Raw genomic sequence first — 14,967 nt, 5'->3', positions numbered from 1 at the left:
CTTCCCATGGGACCCTAACTATCAGTTGTTTGAGTTTTTTCATATCTGCCTTTTTGAAGAGGGTCAAATGCTACTTCCAATTCAGCAAAGGAGGCCTTTATAAACGTCATCCTCCCAGCCCATTAACATTACAGAGGTGGAGATGGGGATTCAGGAAAATATTGCAAATCTTTACATCACTACGTTTCCCCCTTCAGCAGGGAGGACAGCCTTTGCACTACACAACTGATTTTCATTAAAGCCATCTACATACAAAAAACAATCCATTCCTGACTCCTTTGTGCAGCCATCTTATCTCATTGCTAGGCAAGCTAAACAGGTAGAGTTGTCTAATCAGTAACCGATTTTTATTAACAAAGCAGTGACAGTGGATGTACTATACTGAAATGAACTATGACCAGTTAGACACTTCAACTAACAGCAAGAGTTTGTACTAAGCAAGTTTGCTTAAAAATCACTCACCAATATGCTAGTTCTTCTCCACAATCCCATATTTATTCCAAGGTTTACTTTTGGTTTCACACATTTTGATGCTTTGCAATAAAACAGAGACCACCTAAAATAAAGAGATGCAGTACTACACGTTGTTTCCTAATACAAAACATCTTCCACCGAGTTCCACCAATTGTCAGAGCAGAAGGTAACTATACAGCCAACATATAACAGTTGATGTTTCAGACTAACGCCATCCAGTTCCTGGTCAAATTTCAGATTACCCAATCAATTTACCAGGAAAGCCTGAGCTCCAAGAGAAAGCACATACATGCAGGATAAGAAAGCAAGATTTTTTTCTTGCCATTACCATGTTTAAGCATCCCATAACTTAAGTGGTCAAAGATAATTAAGGATCTTCAATCAGCAGCAAAGAGTCCTGTGGCACCTTATGGACTAACAGACATTTTGGAGCATAAGCTTTCGTGGGTGAACACCCATTTCGTCGGATGCATGTAGTGGAAATTTTCAGGGGCAGGTGTGTGTGTGTGTGTATATATATATATATCACACACACACACACACACACACACAAGAAGCAGGCTAGAATTAGGTATTTAAAAAACAAAACAAAAAAGTTTAAAAAATACCAGTTAAGGTTGCTAAGTGTCAACAATGTAGTTATCTCACCCTTTACAAAACCCAAGCACTTAAAAGTAAAAATAGTTATGGACATTGTTTCATATCCAAAGAAATGCATATTTCAACATAACTGACAGATTTTAATACACTTGTTACACATTTCAATATCTAAATATTTTCTTCCAAGAGATACTCAATGACTGCCTCTCCATAATGGAGCACCTCTGGCTAGACTCAAGAAACAGCAGTTCAGCAGACTTCCACTGCACAAATGATTAAGGAATTTTTAGACAAGAGTAAGAGGTCTCTCCATCCCAATCACTCTCAGGGGTTCTTGAAAGAAGGGTGCTGATTCAGCTTTTTAAAAATTTGAATGGGCTCAAAAAACAGGAAATAACTGTATAGCAGGGGTTCCCAAACTTGATTCACAGCTTGTTCAGGGTAAGCCCCTGGCAGGCCGGGAGATGCTTTGTTTACCTGAGCGTCCGCAGGTATGGCCAGTCGCAGCTCCCAATGGCCGCGGTTCGCCGTTCCCAGCCAATGGGAGCTGCGGGAAGCAGCACGGGCCAGGTCACCGCTTCCCACTGGCTGGGAACCGTGGCCACTGGGAGCTGCGAGTGGCCATACCTGCGGACACTCAGGTAAACAAAGCGCCTCCCGGCCCGCCAGGGGCTTACCCTGAACAAGCTGTTAATCAAGTTTGGGAACCCCTGCTGCATGTATTTAATTCCTATGAACTAGCTACTAAAATGCCATTTACAAATGCTTAACTACTTCCATCACAAAAGGGGGAAAAATGGACTGTGCAATTAGTCTTGCAAGCAGACAGAGGTCAAATGAGGACCCACTGGCATACAAAGGCTACTTATGTCCTTGATTTTGGACTCAATCCCATCCTACCTAAAGCAGTTCTGTGGCTAAGCACACACCTCCTACAGTGGACCTCTGTGGGGAAGTGATATCCTAAAGGAGACCTGGACGATACCCAGTAGGAGTTTGTCTAGGTACCTAGGTAGTCTAATTTGACTAACAGTAGTTTATCAAGCAAATCTGAGCTGTAAAAACAGGAAGTCAGATTAATTTGAGGAAAGAGACTTCTAAGGAATAGAGAGAAGCTAAAGCAGCAAACTGCTTTACCTGGCCATTTTAAAGTTAAATACCCAGGCAAAGGAAGATTCTAGTCTCATAGTATCAATAATAATCATTATTCTTAAATGTATGAATTATTTTTAAAAAAGGAAATCAGATTAAGCTACGATATTGAGAGCCTCAAATACAATTTTTAAGCATTAGATACTTCAGTTTCAAAGCAGATGCATTATGATTTTTTGCTTAGGGTACCTTTCAGAGACTCTCAAAATGCTTCATAGAAGGGAATAAGTATCATTTCCATTTTACAGATTAAGACACTGATGTACAGAAAGGTTAGGTGATTTTATCTACTTCCTGAAGCAAGTCAGTAGCAGTCAGGAATACAACCAGATGATTTGCCATCAATGACTATATGCTAACTGCCCTGTAAGGAAAACCCTATACTGTTTCTAGGTTCTTGTATAGCTCCCACCATTATGCTATCTGAAGTGACAGGCCCACTTAAAAGTCTAAAAATAAGACTGAGAACAATAGAATTCAATTTCACAATTTAACATATCAGGTTTGCAACTTTGAACCAAATTCTCAATGGTTTAAGGAGGAGCTGAAGTTTATTTAGGTGGAAACAAACACTTATGCTATAGAATCATAGACTATCAGGGCGGGAAGGGACCTCAGGAGGTATCTAGTCCAACTCCCTGCTCAAAACAGGACCAAATCCCAACTAAATCATCTCAGCCATGGCTCTGTCAAGACTGACCTTAAAAACCTTTAAGGAAAGAAATTCCACCACCTCCCTAGGTAACCCATTCCAGGGCTTCACTACTCTCCGAGTGAAAAAGTTTTTCATAATATACAACCTAAATCTCCCCCACTGCAACTTGAGACCATTACTCCTTGTTCTGTCATCTGCTACCACTGAGAACAGTCTAGATCCATCCTCTTTGGAACCCCCTTTCAGGCAGTTGAGAGCAGCTATCAAATCCCCCCTCATTCTTCTCTTCTGCAGACTAAATAATCCCAGTTCCCTCAACCTCTCCTCAGAAGTCATGTGCTCAAGACCCCTAATCATTTTTGTTGTCCTCCGCTGGACTCTTTCCAATTTTTCCACATTCTTCTTGTAATGTGGGACCCAAAACTGGACACAGTACTCCAGATGAGGCCTCACCAATGTCGAATAGAGGGGAATGATCACATCCCTCTATCTGCTGGCAGTGCCCCTACTTATACAGCCCAAAATGCCATTAGCCTTCTTGGCAACTGCTCTGCAGTTTGGACTACATGGGTGTGAACTACAGCTCAGCAGAAAGGAACTAAAAGTTTCCTAGTTCATGTTTACATTTCTCTTTAAAGAGGCGTCTTAGTTCCTTCCCCCAGAATCCACACAGGGCAGTTAGGGCATAAAGCACATTAGTGCACGCAGCAATTCGCACCCTGCAGTGCAGGCTGTACAAACAAGTCCTTAGACCTGATTCTACTGTTTCCCTTTTACAACCAGCTGTTTCACTCACCTTGGGAGGCAGTGTATCTATACAGCAGGGGTCGGCAACCTTTCAGCAGTGGTGTGCCAAGTCTTCATGTATACTCTCTAACTTAGGGCACTCCGTGTCGGTAATACATTTTAACGTTTTTAGAAGGTGTCTCTATAAGTCTGTAATATATAACCAAACTACTGTTATATGTAAAGTAAACAAGGTTTTCAAAATGTTCCAGAAGCTTTATTTAAAATTAAATTAAAATGCAGACCTTATTAGTTTAGTGTGATCCTTGCACTTGCTTTTCCTTGCTAAGTTTTCCAATGACTGGTGGCATGTATTTGGGTACTTTAAGCTGCACATAGGCTTCTGAGAGATCAGTTGTTAACCGGCTGGAACCCCAGATCAGCAGCTGAGGTGAGTGGAGCTGGCGGCTGGTAGGGCTGGAAGCCTGGACCCTGTCTGGCAGGGGGCCTGCACTGGAACTCCAACCGGAAGCAAGGTGAGTGGGGCTGTGGCTCAGCCCACCCTGCTCTGGGTTTCAGCTGTTGGCTCCTGCCAGCCAGGGTCTCAGCCCGCTGCCAGGCTGGAGTTCCTTCCCCTAGGCCAGCATCCGGTGCTGAGTGGGACCCCGCTGGCAAGGGGCTAGCAGCAGGAACCCCAGAGTGGCAGCAAGCTGAGCGGCTCAGTCCGCCCCCCATGCCATCAAAAATTGGCTCGTGTGCCACCTTTGGCACACGTGCCATAGGTTGCCGACCCCTGCTATACAGTAATGACCATGGGTTGGGAGTCAGGTCTCAAATTCTAATCTTGGCTCAGCCACTGACTTGCTGTCTGAACTTGAGCAAATTGCATTACCTCTTTGCCTCAGAGTAGCTATCTGTAAATGGGAACACTTACTCACCTACCCCACGGGGGCTGTAAGGATTAGTTAATGTTTTAATGCTTTGTACATGTTCAAGCACAATAAGATGACCATTATATCAAGTTAGTTCAATGAGCAGTAATACACGCACACATCCCGTCCTTTTAACGGTAAGAATGTTAAGCTCCTCTAACAATTCAGGAGGACGTCTATGATGATACAGGAAACACTAAAAACAACAAGAAGAACTTGTGGCACCTTAGAGACTAACAAATTTGGGCATAAGCTTTCACGGGCTAAAACCAATGAAGTGGGTTTTAGCCGGGGTGAAAGTAACTGAGGACACTTACCGGTACCGGGAGGGTCGGGGGGCGGCATCTCCCAGCCAGTCCTTCCAGGTCACCTGGCCCCCGTGTTAATTTAAAGGACCCGAGGCTGCAGCGGCGTCCGGAGCCCTGGGCCCTTTTAAATCGCAGACTCCAGGGCAGCTGCTCCCTTTGCCCTCCCCACTCTGCCCCACCGTCAGCAGGGGAAGGGGGAAGCAAAAGGGGCAGGGACCTTAAAATGCTGCAGGGTCCTTTGCTGCCAACAGAGGGAGTCGCAGCAACATTAAAGTGCTGCCGTGGCAAAAGACCACCCTTAAAGTGTTGCCGCTGCAGCGCTTTAGTGTCTCTGCCCCTTTTGCCTCCCCTGTGGGTGGCTCTGCCGATACGGGCCCTTTCAGCAGGGCCATCGATGGGGGGAATGGGGCAGTGCTTTAAGGATGGTCCTTTGCCGCTGCAGCGCTTTGAGGATCCTTAAAGCACTGCTGCAGCAAAGGACCATCCTGGGTATGGTCCAGTGCGGGTTCTTACCAGTATGCAGTACTAGCTCGTACCGGCTCACTTTCACCCCTGGTTTTAGCCCACGAAAGCTTATGCTCAAATCAATGTTAGTCTCTAAAATGCCACAAGTACTCCTCATTCTTTTCGCTGATACAAACACGACTACCACTCTGATACTGGAAACACTGACAGTTATGAAGTGAGCCCAATAACTTGTCTTTGGCTAAAGCATAGCTTCCAGAAAGGCCTCCATCTGGAACTGAAAACATCAAGAAATGGAGAATCCATCACTTCAGTTGTTTGTTCCAATGATCAATCATCTTCACTCTTCAAAATGTGATCTTGTTTCCAATTTGAATTTGTCTAGCTACAGTTTCCAGCCATTGGTTCTTGTTATACTTTTCTAAGCTTGGTTAAAGAGCCTTTTAGCATCCAGAATTTTCTCCCCATGAAGGTGCTTATACTTCAAAACACTAAAAATGTTTTTGCTAATGCCCCCCCCAAGCCCAAAAGGACCAGGCGGGGGGCTAGTGAGAGTAAGAAAGGAGGGGATTTTAGTTACTGTTTGAGTATTGTTTTTGTTAACACCTGTTTAACACATTCATGATAGACATTTGGAAGAAAAGCTATCCTTGTAGGAGACCGATACCCCCAATTTTTCAACTGAGGGCTCTATGAGACGGGACACAACCAATCCATCAACTGAGGGCTGAGAAAGCTCATATTCTAGTTCTCTAGTCTCCACAAAATTGTGCAGCAAAACCAGGAAACACGTGTTACTTTCCTTTGATATATCCAAAGTAACAAGTAGATATTAAAACAAACAATGTTCAGGCTTTTTTTAGACATCATAAAAAACAAGGTCACACTGAGTCTAGGTCAGCCTGCTGGGGTTGCATACTGATGTATGTACCAGCAACTCCCCCATTAACAACTTGCTGGTATGGGAAAGAAAGCTAGCTGTCCAGACAGAAGAGGACATTAGAAGCACTGGGTAAACTCAAGCAGGTTATATCCTTCTCCACTACAGGAGAATATTTAAGATAAAGGAATAAGATCATGATCAAGTTACTACAACCTACTTGGTGCTCAGCAGCCAGATAGCATTTAAAATCTTATTCATTACTTGTACTGCAGTAGTGTTTAGAGACCCTGCTCAGGGACTGGGACCCTGTTGTGCTAATCATTGTACACACAGTAAAAAGATAGTGTCTCCTGAAAGATTCTGCAATCTAGCTATTTTGCTGGGCTCAGGAGTCTTAACTTCCTCACCTTACAATAACTCTTTCTAGAACCAAAATTTTATGGGCACCACTTTGCATGTTTGCTTTACAAACACTGTAGGGCCTCTTAAAAAAAACCCAGAACGTTATAGAAGATGACTAGTTCTAGACAGCATTTGTTCCCGTAAACTCTCCCTCCATTTCCAACCTGAAGGCAGGGTGTCTTGGAAGACATATTGGACAGAATAAAGAGCATACAGCACAGCTTCCCACACGCTACTCAATGCTGGTTAGTAACTGGTTAACACTGTTGAGAATCAAAATACTGACAGGGTAAACTGTAGAAACTCTCAGTATACAAAGAGTTTAGATACTGTAGGCCCTTCAAATAACCATTTTAATTTACTTCTCGGTAGTGAATCTTTGAGAGGTAAAAACAGACACTGATATATCATGACATTGCCCATCAGAACTATTACACTGCAGGTTAATCATTGCGCTGTACCTGACTGTATCCTTCACCAGTCAAAAGTCAAATAAAAACATGGGATTCAATTCAGACTGCAGAACTGTACCCTGGGAGTGAAATCAAAATCATACAGGATTGAACGATGCCGTCACAAAGTGGGGTGTAAATTGAAAGATTTATTTGTAGCGCTAATAGCCCCAGATGTCAGATACTACTAGATCTTAGGGAAGAATATCAGCAGACGGGTAAGAAAGAAATGTGTTGCAATGGGAACAGAGAAAAGCAGAAGTGGTAATAACAGAAAAACTGAAGAAAGTGAAAGAGAGATGCAAGAAGCATCTACCCCCAAAATAGTACATCTTAGAGAAGCCACACTACCTCCCAAAAATCCCATTCAGGCATCAATGAGTGGAACAAACAATAGGAAGGGCTAATTACCCATGGTAAAACAAAAAAAATGGGCCATGTCTGTAAAAAGTGTTATCTATTTTACACCATTTTGAGACACGTCTTTTTTAATTAACCCTGAAAGATAGTGTAACTAAATAGCAAAAACTTCTAATTTGAGGTTAGAAAGAACCTTAGTTTCAGTTTGTTTGTGTTTGGTTTTGAATTTAAGAAGTGATAACTGTCATTGCTAAGTCAATGATTCAAGCCCAACCCAATGAAGCTAACCATAAGTCACTGATATCTGCTGGCTCTGATAATAGAGGAGAAATGAGGACAGTTCTTTGCAGATATATTTCCACTTCACAAAACACCATTACTTTTGGTAATGGAAGCCCATACGAACAGAGGCACCAAGTACTGAACAGATCATAAGGACTGACTTCCAGCGTTCCCTCTAATTACTCTCACCAATGTGCCGAATTAATTTTATTATGTGCACCAATAGGGAGGTGATGTGTGACACATCACCTTCATATTGGTGCACATAATAAAATTCATGTGGTGGGGCTGGGGCTGGGGCCGAGAGGTTCCGGGAAGGGGCTCAGGACTGGGGCAGGTTGGGATGCAGGGGTATGAGGGCTCTGGGCCCTGGTGTGGGGTCGGGGATGAAGAGTTTGGGATGCAGGAGGCTGATCCGGGGCTACAATGGGCAGAGAGAGGACTTCCCCTAGCTCTCTCTCTCCACAGCAGCACCTGGGCTGGGGGGGAGAGAAGCACCTCTCCCCACCATGGCAGCTCTGGGGCTGGGCCCGCAGAATAGGTATCCCTCCGCTGCCCACAACCAGGTTTGGGGCAGGCCTGGCCACTGCAGCCAGGGCTGGGCCAGGTTCAGGTTGCCCCAGCAGGTTGAGGGCCAGGTTAAGCTGGAGCCCAGGGAGGGGCACCCCGGCCACACCAGGCCCCCGGGTGGGTTCCCTGAGCACCTGCACACCGCTAAGAAAGCTGCTTACAGGGAACTTAGCTGATCTCACCCCTCCTTCTCCACCACTCCCTCAAGGTACTTCCCAGAGCTTTAAATCTGATATTACCAGGCTGATATGAGGAAACTGGCACAACTGACTCCTATTGCAGCTACATGGTGGACAGAAGTGTATTGTGTTTATTTAACAACTTTCACTTCAAATTGCTTCAAGCTACACAGATGTACAGAACTACATGTGCAAAGAACCACTGGAGTTCTCTCTGGGACTGAGATCATACAGCAAAAAGACAATGGAGTTAGGAGGTAAAATTCCAGTACACAAGAACGCTGGAACAAGCCCCCTTAATCTCCAGAGCTAGCAAAGCAGTACTTTCCATAGGCACTGGAAGATACTGACTGATTTTTAAAAGTCAAACAGCCTCAACACTTCCCTTAAAAATATTTTTTAAAAAAATCTGTAAACAAAACACCAAAGCCAGTCCAAGCAAGGATTTTACTTCAAAAAAATCAAAGCCAGAAACTCCATGAAGTCTATCTGCTAGGGACTTTGTTAATAATGCTATTGATTTTTTGTGGAAGGCAATGAGATACTATGGTGATTAGCAGCCATATAACATCTGAAGACACAGATAAAAAGGAGCCCCACTGGTTAAAAAAAAAAAGTGTAGGCCGTTTAAAAACAAAAAGAATGCAGAATATGGCTAAACACATTGCATGTAAAAATGCAGAGCACACAGATACAACTCATTAAGCAAAATTGAAGAAATGCCATGATACCCTTATAATTAGCAAGACAAGGTGGCTGAGGTAATATCTTTTATTGGACCAACTTTTGTTGGTGAAAAAGACACGCTCTTCTGAGCTACACAGAGCTCTTCTTCAGGTCTGGGAAAGGTAATCAGAATGTCACAGCTAAACAGAGGATGGTTTAGCATAAGCAGTAAACGCATACTGAAAGAGACAATCCAAGGTGAAGTGGCCAGGTAACACCTCTGCAGTCACAGAATAAAAAAGGTGAGCGAATGGGTTACAGATTGTTGTAATAAGACATAAATCCAGCATGTTTATTAATCCATGATTTCTAATTTCTAGCAAAATTATGAATTTGAGAACCCAGGGTCACCATTTGAAGGCCTTGTGCAGGTTTCCTCTGAGAATGAGGACTGAGAGGTCAGATATGGAGTGATCGCTTTGTGAAAAGTGTTTGCCCACAGGTGATATGGTCTGCCCACAGTTCATTTAAGGAATCTTGTTTCACAACGTGGATCACTGTCAATTACAGAAGACAAAAAGCTTTTTGTTAAATTGAGAACTCAATGCAACCAGACCCTTCTCTCACTCAAACAGGAATCTATCACACAGCTGGATTTTGCTGCCATATGCTTTGAGCACATAGCTTTCGATTGCTCTTCCAGACTTCTTACTAGTACCACAGCTACATATGTACCCCATTTATGTGAGCACTTCTAGAAAAATAAGAGGCAGATGTAAAATAACCACATATGTTCACCAGGTTGCTTTACTACAGCAGTAAAAATCACAAGTCAACAAAAGAAAGGGTCCCACCAATAGGGTTATCAGAAACCCAGAGCAAGCTTTGATTCCTATGCTCAGTTTACCATCCATCAAAAACATATGAGATAAACTTAAGAAAGGGAGGAAATCAAATTATTTCAATATTAAAAACCCAGTTATTGTTTGAAGCGAGTAGGAAAAAAAAATGAAACAAATGGACGAGCCGCTCTTCTGAAGAGATTGTAGGTTCATCTGGTATCCTCCTTCCTGAAGTAGATGTTACCTGCTGCTTCAGAGGAAAGCAAAACAAGGCCAGTTGTGCAGTACTGTATATCGAGAAGCAGGAGAAATGACTGCCCTTCTCTTACCATAAAAACCTTCTAATAAAAATTAAGTTCAGCTACAGTATTTAATCCCACTCTCAATAGCCATGTCTGACTGCACATAGAAGGAATTATTTCTTCTCATTCTGAATTTACTGGCCATTAATTTAATCTAGTGAAACAGACCTAATGTGTACTGATGAAAAACACAGTATGATGCACATTCAACAGGAACTGACATATGAGTCAGAAAACAGATCCCTCAATTCCAGTACCTTTGTCTCCAAACAGCAGTCTAATAACCAGTGTTCCAAAGAAAAGAGAACCATTATAATTACTGAAGTACATTGTGCAGAGGAAAGGGGATTCCTTCCCAGTCCATAGGCTAAACACCTGAAAGAGGACATGAGAATCTAATAATGAGATACCCCTTTTTTCAATTACATTTACTAGACAGCAGTTCAAACATATTTAACACACACCTAATCCTTCCCCACTCTTACCAACTCTACTAGTAAATAAGGACCAAACTAGATGCGATAATCAACCCTCTGCTGGATCGATCGCTGCCCGCCGATCCAGCGGGTAGTGTAGACATACCCTTAGTTTAATAAAGGCATCAATCCAGAATTCTGTGACCAAGAAAAATGCGCCATACTCTGGATGTTGCCTAAAACTATCAAAACATCAGCAACCCCATTTGTGTTATGAGCAGCACAATTATAAACAGAATCATAGACTATCAGGGTTGGAGGGGACCTCAGGAGGTCATCTAGTCTAACCCCCTGCTCAAAGCAAGATCAATCCCAAACTAAATCATCCCAACCAGGGCTTTGTCAAGACTGATCTTAAAAACTTCTAAGGAAAGAAATTCCACCACCTCCCTAGGTAACCCATTGCAGTGCTTCACCACTCTCCAAGTGAAAAAGTTTTTCCTAATCTACGACCTAAATCTCCCCCACTGCAACTGGAGACCATTACTCCTTGTTCTGTCATCTGTTACCACTGAGAACAGTCTAGATCCATCCTCTTTGGAACCCCCTTTCAGATAGTTGAGAGCAGCCATCAAATCCCCCCTCATTCTTCTGTTCTGCAGACTAAACAATCCCAGTTCCCTCAGCCTCTCCTCAGAAGTCATGTGATCCAGCCCCCTAATCATTTTTGTTGCCCTCTGCTGGACCCTTTCCAATTTTTCCACATCCTTCTTGTAGTGTGGGGCTCGAAACTGGACATAGTACTCCAGATGAGGCCTCACCAATGTCGAATAGAGGGGAATGATCACATCGCTCGATCTGCTGGCAATGTCCCTACTTATACAGTCCAAAATGCCGTTAACCTTCTTGGCAACAAAAGCACACTGTTGACTCATATTCAGCTTCTCATCCACGGTAACCCCCTAGGTCCTTTTCTGCAGAACTGCTGCCTAGGGCATGGGATCTTCTGTCCTAACTGCAGGACTTCACACTTGTCCTTGTTGAACCTCATCAGGTTTCTTTTGGCCCAATCCTCTAATTTGTCTAGATCCCTCTGTATCCTACCTCTATCCTCCAGCGTATCTACCATTCCTCCCAGTTTAGTGTCATCTGCAATACACAGTGTAATATTTACCATCAAGCTACCAAACATTAAAGCTTCAAACAGAGGTTAAGAACAGAAATAAGTTAACTGACAAAAGGGGATTGAGTCCAGCTACCACTACACACAACAATACATACAACTGTGCTGCCCTTCACCAGTGACTCTCAACCTTTTCAGACAACTGTACCCCTTTTCAGGAGTCTGATTTGTCTTGTGTACCCCCAAGTTACACCTCACTGAAAAACTACTTGCTTACAAAATCAGACAAAAATACAAGTGTCACAGCACACTACTATTGCAAAAATTGTCTATTTTCTCATATATGCCACATAAAAAAATCTACTGAAATATAAATATTGTATTTACATTTCAGTGAACAGTATATAAAAGCCGTATAAACAAGTCATTGTCTGTATGACATTTCAGTTTGCACTGACTTTGCTAGTGCTTTTTACGTAGCCAGTTGTAAAAGCAAGAAAATATCGACACGAGTTGATGTACCCCCTGGAAGACCTCTGTGCACGCCCAAGGGTACATGTATCCGTGGCTGAGAACCACTGCCCTACACGCTGTCATCATCCAGCAGCACTTGCAATTTAAACACCAGAGAGGTAATTGTGGTGACTTCGGGGCCTCCGCTTTAAATCAGAAGGGAGGGTGGACCCCCCCGGAACCACATTCCCCTCCCCGCCGGCAGCACCACGACCAGTGCTCTCAGCCCAGCAGGCGCAGAGGCACGGCCTGACTCCGGCTGCCCTCCGCAGGCTCCCACCTGGCCTGCAGGGCCCCACTGCTCTGGCTCTCTCCGTGCCCCCGGGAAGCACACCGCGGGCAGAACATGCCTGAGCCCCTCCCCCCCGGCCCGGCCGCGCCCACCTCTCTCACGTCCTGCAGACACTCCAGCACGGCCAGGTTGTTGGCCCAGCTGTGCTTGGGGCAGACGCGAGTCACGTCCTCGCGGCAGGCGGGCTCGTCCGCCAGCTTCCACCCGCCGCTGGAGCCGCCGCCGCCGCCGCCGCGGGGCCCCCGCCCCCCGGGGCCCGGCCCGCCCGCCGGGACCTGCTGCTGGCCGCCCTGGCCCGCCGCCCCCAGCCCGGGCCCCGCTGCGGCCGGCTCCGCGGCCGAGAGCGAGAGCGAGAGGAGCAGCAGCGCCAGCGGGCCCGGCCAGGGGCTCCGGACACGTCCGCACGGCGCCATCTTGGATCCGACACCCTCCAGCCTGCTTGCCGCCCGACCCTCCCCCCGCACGCAGCGCGTATGCAAATCAGCGCGCCGTCACGCCATGACAACAACGCCAGGGCACTGGACAGACCCGCCTCCAGCATAGAGACACGCCCCTTTTCCCGCGTGGGCGGCCAGGCCTTATCGGGATCCGCGCGCCGCGCATGCGCTGTTCCCATCTCTTGGGTGGCTATGGCCGGAACTGCAGCCTTGGCTCAGGGTCCTAGCGCCGCCTTCTATCGCTGGAAGTCCGAGACCCCGAGTTCAGCCGCCCGGCCTCAGAGCCCAGCCCCCACCCCCGGGCCCCTGACCCCTCCCCCGTGGCTTGGGGCCGCTGCTCCTCTCCCGTGCGCAGCCTTCCTGCGCCCCTGCCCCAGGACCCCCGCAGCCTTCCCGCGCCCCTGCCCCAGGATCCCCCGCAGCCTTCCCGCGCCCCTGCCCCAGGACCCCCGCAGCCTTCCCGCGCCCCCTGCCCCAGGACCCCCGCAGCCTTCCCGCGCCCCTGCCCCAGGATCCCCCGCAGCCTTCCCGCGCCCCTGCCCCAGGATCCCCCGCAGCCTTCCCGCGCCCCCTGCCCCAGGACCCCCCGCAGCCTTCCCGCGCCCCCTGCCCCAGGATCCCCCGCAGCCTTCCCGCGCCCCCTGCCCCAGGACCCCCCGCAGCCTTCCCGCGCCCCCTGCCCCAGGACCCCCCGCAGCCTTCCTGCGCCCCCTGCCCCAAGACCCCCGCAGCCTTCCCGCGCCCGAGGACCCCCGCAGCCTTCCCGCGCCCCAGGACCCCCGCAGCCTTCCCGCGCCCCAGGACCCCCGCAGCCTTCCTGCGCCCCCTGCCCCAGGACCCCCCGCAGCCTTCCTGCGCCCCCTGCCCCAGGACCCCCGCAGCCTTCCTGCGCCCCCTGCCCCAGGACCCCCGCAGCCTTTCCGCGCCCCAGGACCCCCGCAGCCTTCCCGCGCCCCAGGACCCCCCGCAGCCTTCCTGCGCCCCCTGCCCCAGGACCCCCGCAGCCTTCCTGCGCCCCCTGCCCCAGGACCCCCGCAGCCTTCCTGCGCCCCGAGCCCCAGGACCCCCCGCAGCCTTCCTGCGCCCCCTGCCCCAGGACCCCCGCAGCCTCTCCGCGCCCCGAGCCCTAGGACCCCCCGCAGCCTCCCTGCGCCCCGAGCCCCAGGACCCCCGCAGCCTTCCTGCGCCCCGAGCCCTAGGACCCCCGCAGCCTTCCTGCGCCCCAGGACCCCCGCAGCCTTCCTGCACCCCCTGCCCCAGGACCCCCCGCAGCCTTCCTGCGCCCTCTGCCCCAGGACCCCCCGCAGCCTTCCTGCGCCCCCTGCCCCAGGACCCCCGCAGCCTTCCCGTGCCCTAGGACCCCCCGCAGCCTTCCCGCGCCCCCTGCCCCAGGACCCCCGCAGCCTTCCTGCGCCCCGAGCCCCAGGACCCCCGCAGCCTTCCTGCGCCCCAGGACCCCCGCAGCCTTCCTGCGCCCCGAGCCCTAGGACCCCCGCAACCTTCCTGCGCCCCAGGACCCCCGCAGCCTTCCCGTGCCCTAGGACCCCCCGCAGCCTTCCTGCGCCCCGAGCCCTAGGACCCCCGCAACCTTCCTGCGCCCCAGGACCCCCGCAGCCGTCCCGCGCCCTAGGACCCCCCGCAGCCTTCCTGCGCCCCGAGCCCTAGGACCCCCGCAGCCTTCCTGCGCCCCAGGACCCCCGCAGCCTTCCTGCACCCCCTGCCCCAGGACCCCCGCAGCCTTCCTGCGCCCTCTGCCCCAGGACCCCCCGCAGCCTTCCTGCGCCCCGAGCCCTAGGACCCCCGCAGCCTTCCTGCACCCCCTGCCCCAGGACCCCCGCAGCCTTCCCGTGCCCTAGGACCCCCCGCAGCCTTCCCGCGCCCCCTGCCCCAGGACCCCCCGCAGCCTTCCCGCGCCCCCTGCCCTAGGACCCCCCGC

At 48.9% G+C, this 14,967-nt stretch overlaps 1 protein-coding gene across 1 annotated transcript in view; it reads right to left on the bottom strand.

The window, feature by feature from the left end:
* The window catches only part of GLG1 (golgi glycoprotein 1), a 181,728-nt gene extending 168,695 nt beyond the window's left edge, over window positions 1-13,033 (bottom strand). Inside the window, exon 1 of the mRNA XM_030581154.1 lies at window positions 12,687-13,033. Within this exon, the coding sequence (XP_030437014.1) occupies window positions 12,687-13,007 (321 nt within the window). The 5' untranslated portion in view covers window positions 13,008-13,033. The remainder of the gene's footprint in view (window positions 1-12,686) is intronic.
* Between the last annotated feature and the right edge of the window lie 1,934 nt (window positions 13,034-14,967).

The sequence above is a fragment of the Gopherus evgoodei genome, chromosome 12 (genome assembly GCF_007399415.2).
Source record: "Gopherus evgoodei ecotype Sinaloan lineage chromosome 12, rGopEvg1_v1.p, whole genome shotgun sequence".
In the NCBI taxonomy this organism is placed as follows: domain Eukaryota; kingdom Metazoa; phylum Chordata; order Testudines; family Testudinidae; genus Gopherus; species Gopherus evgoodei.
Note: the sequence above shows the minus strand (reverse complement) of the source record. Positions and strands in the feature narration are given on the sequence as shown.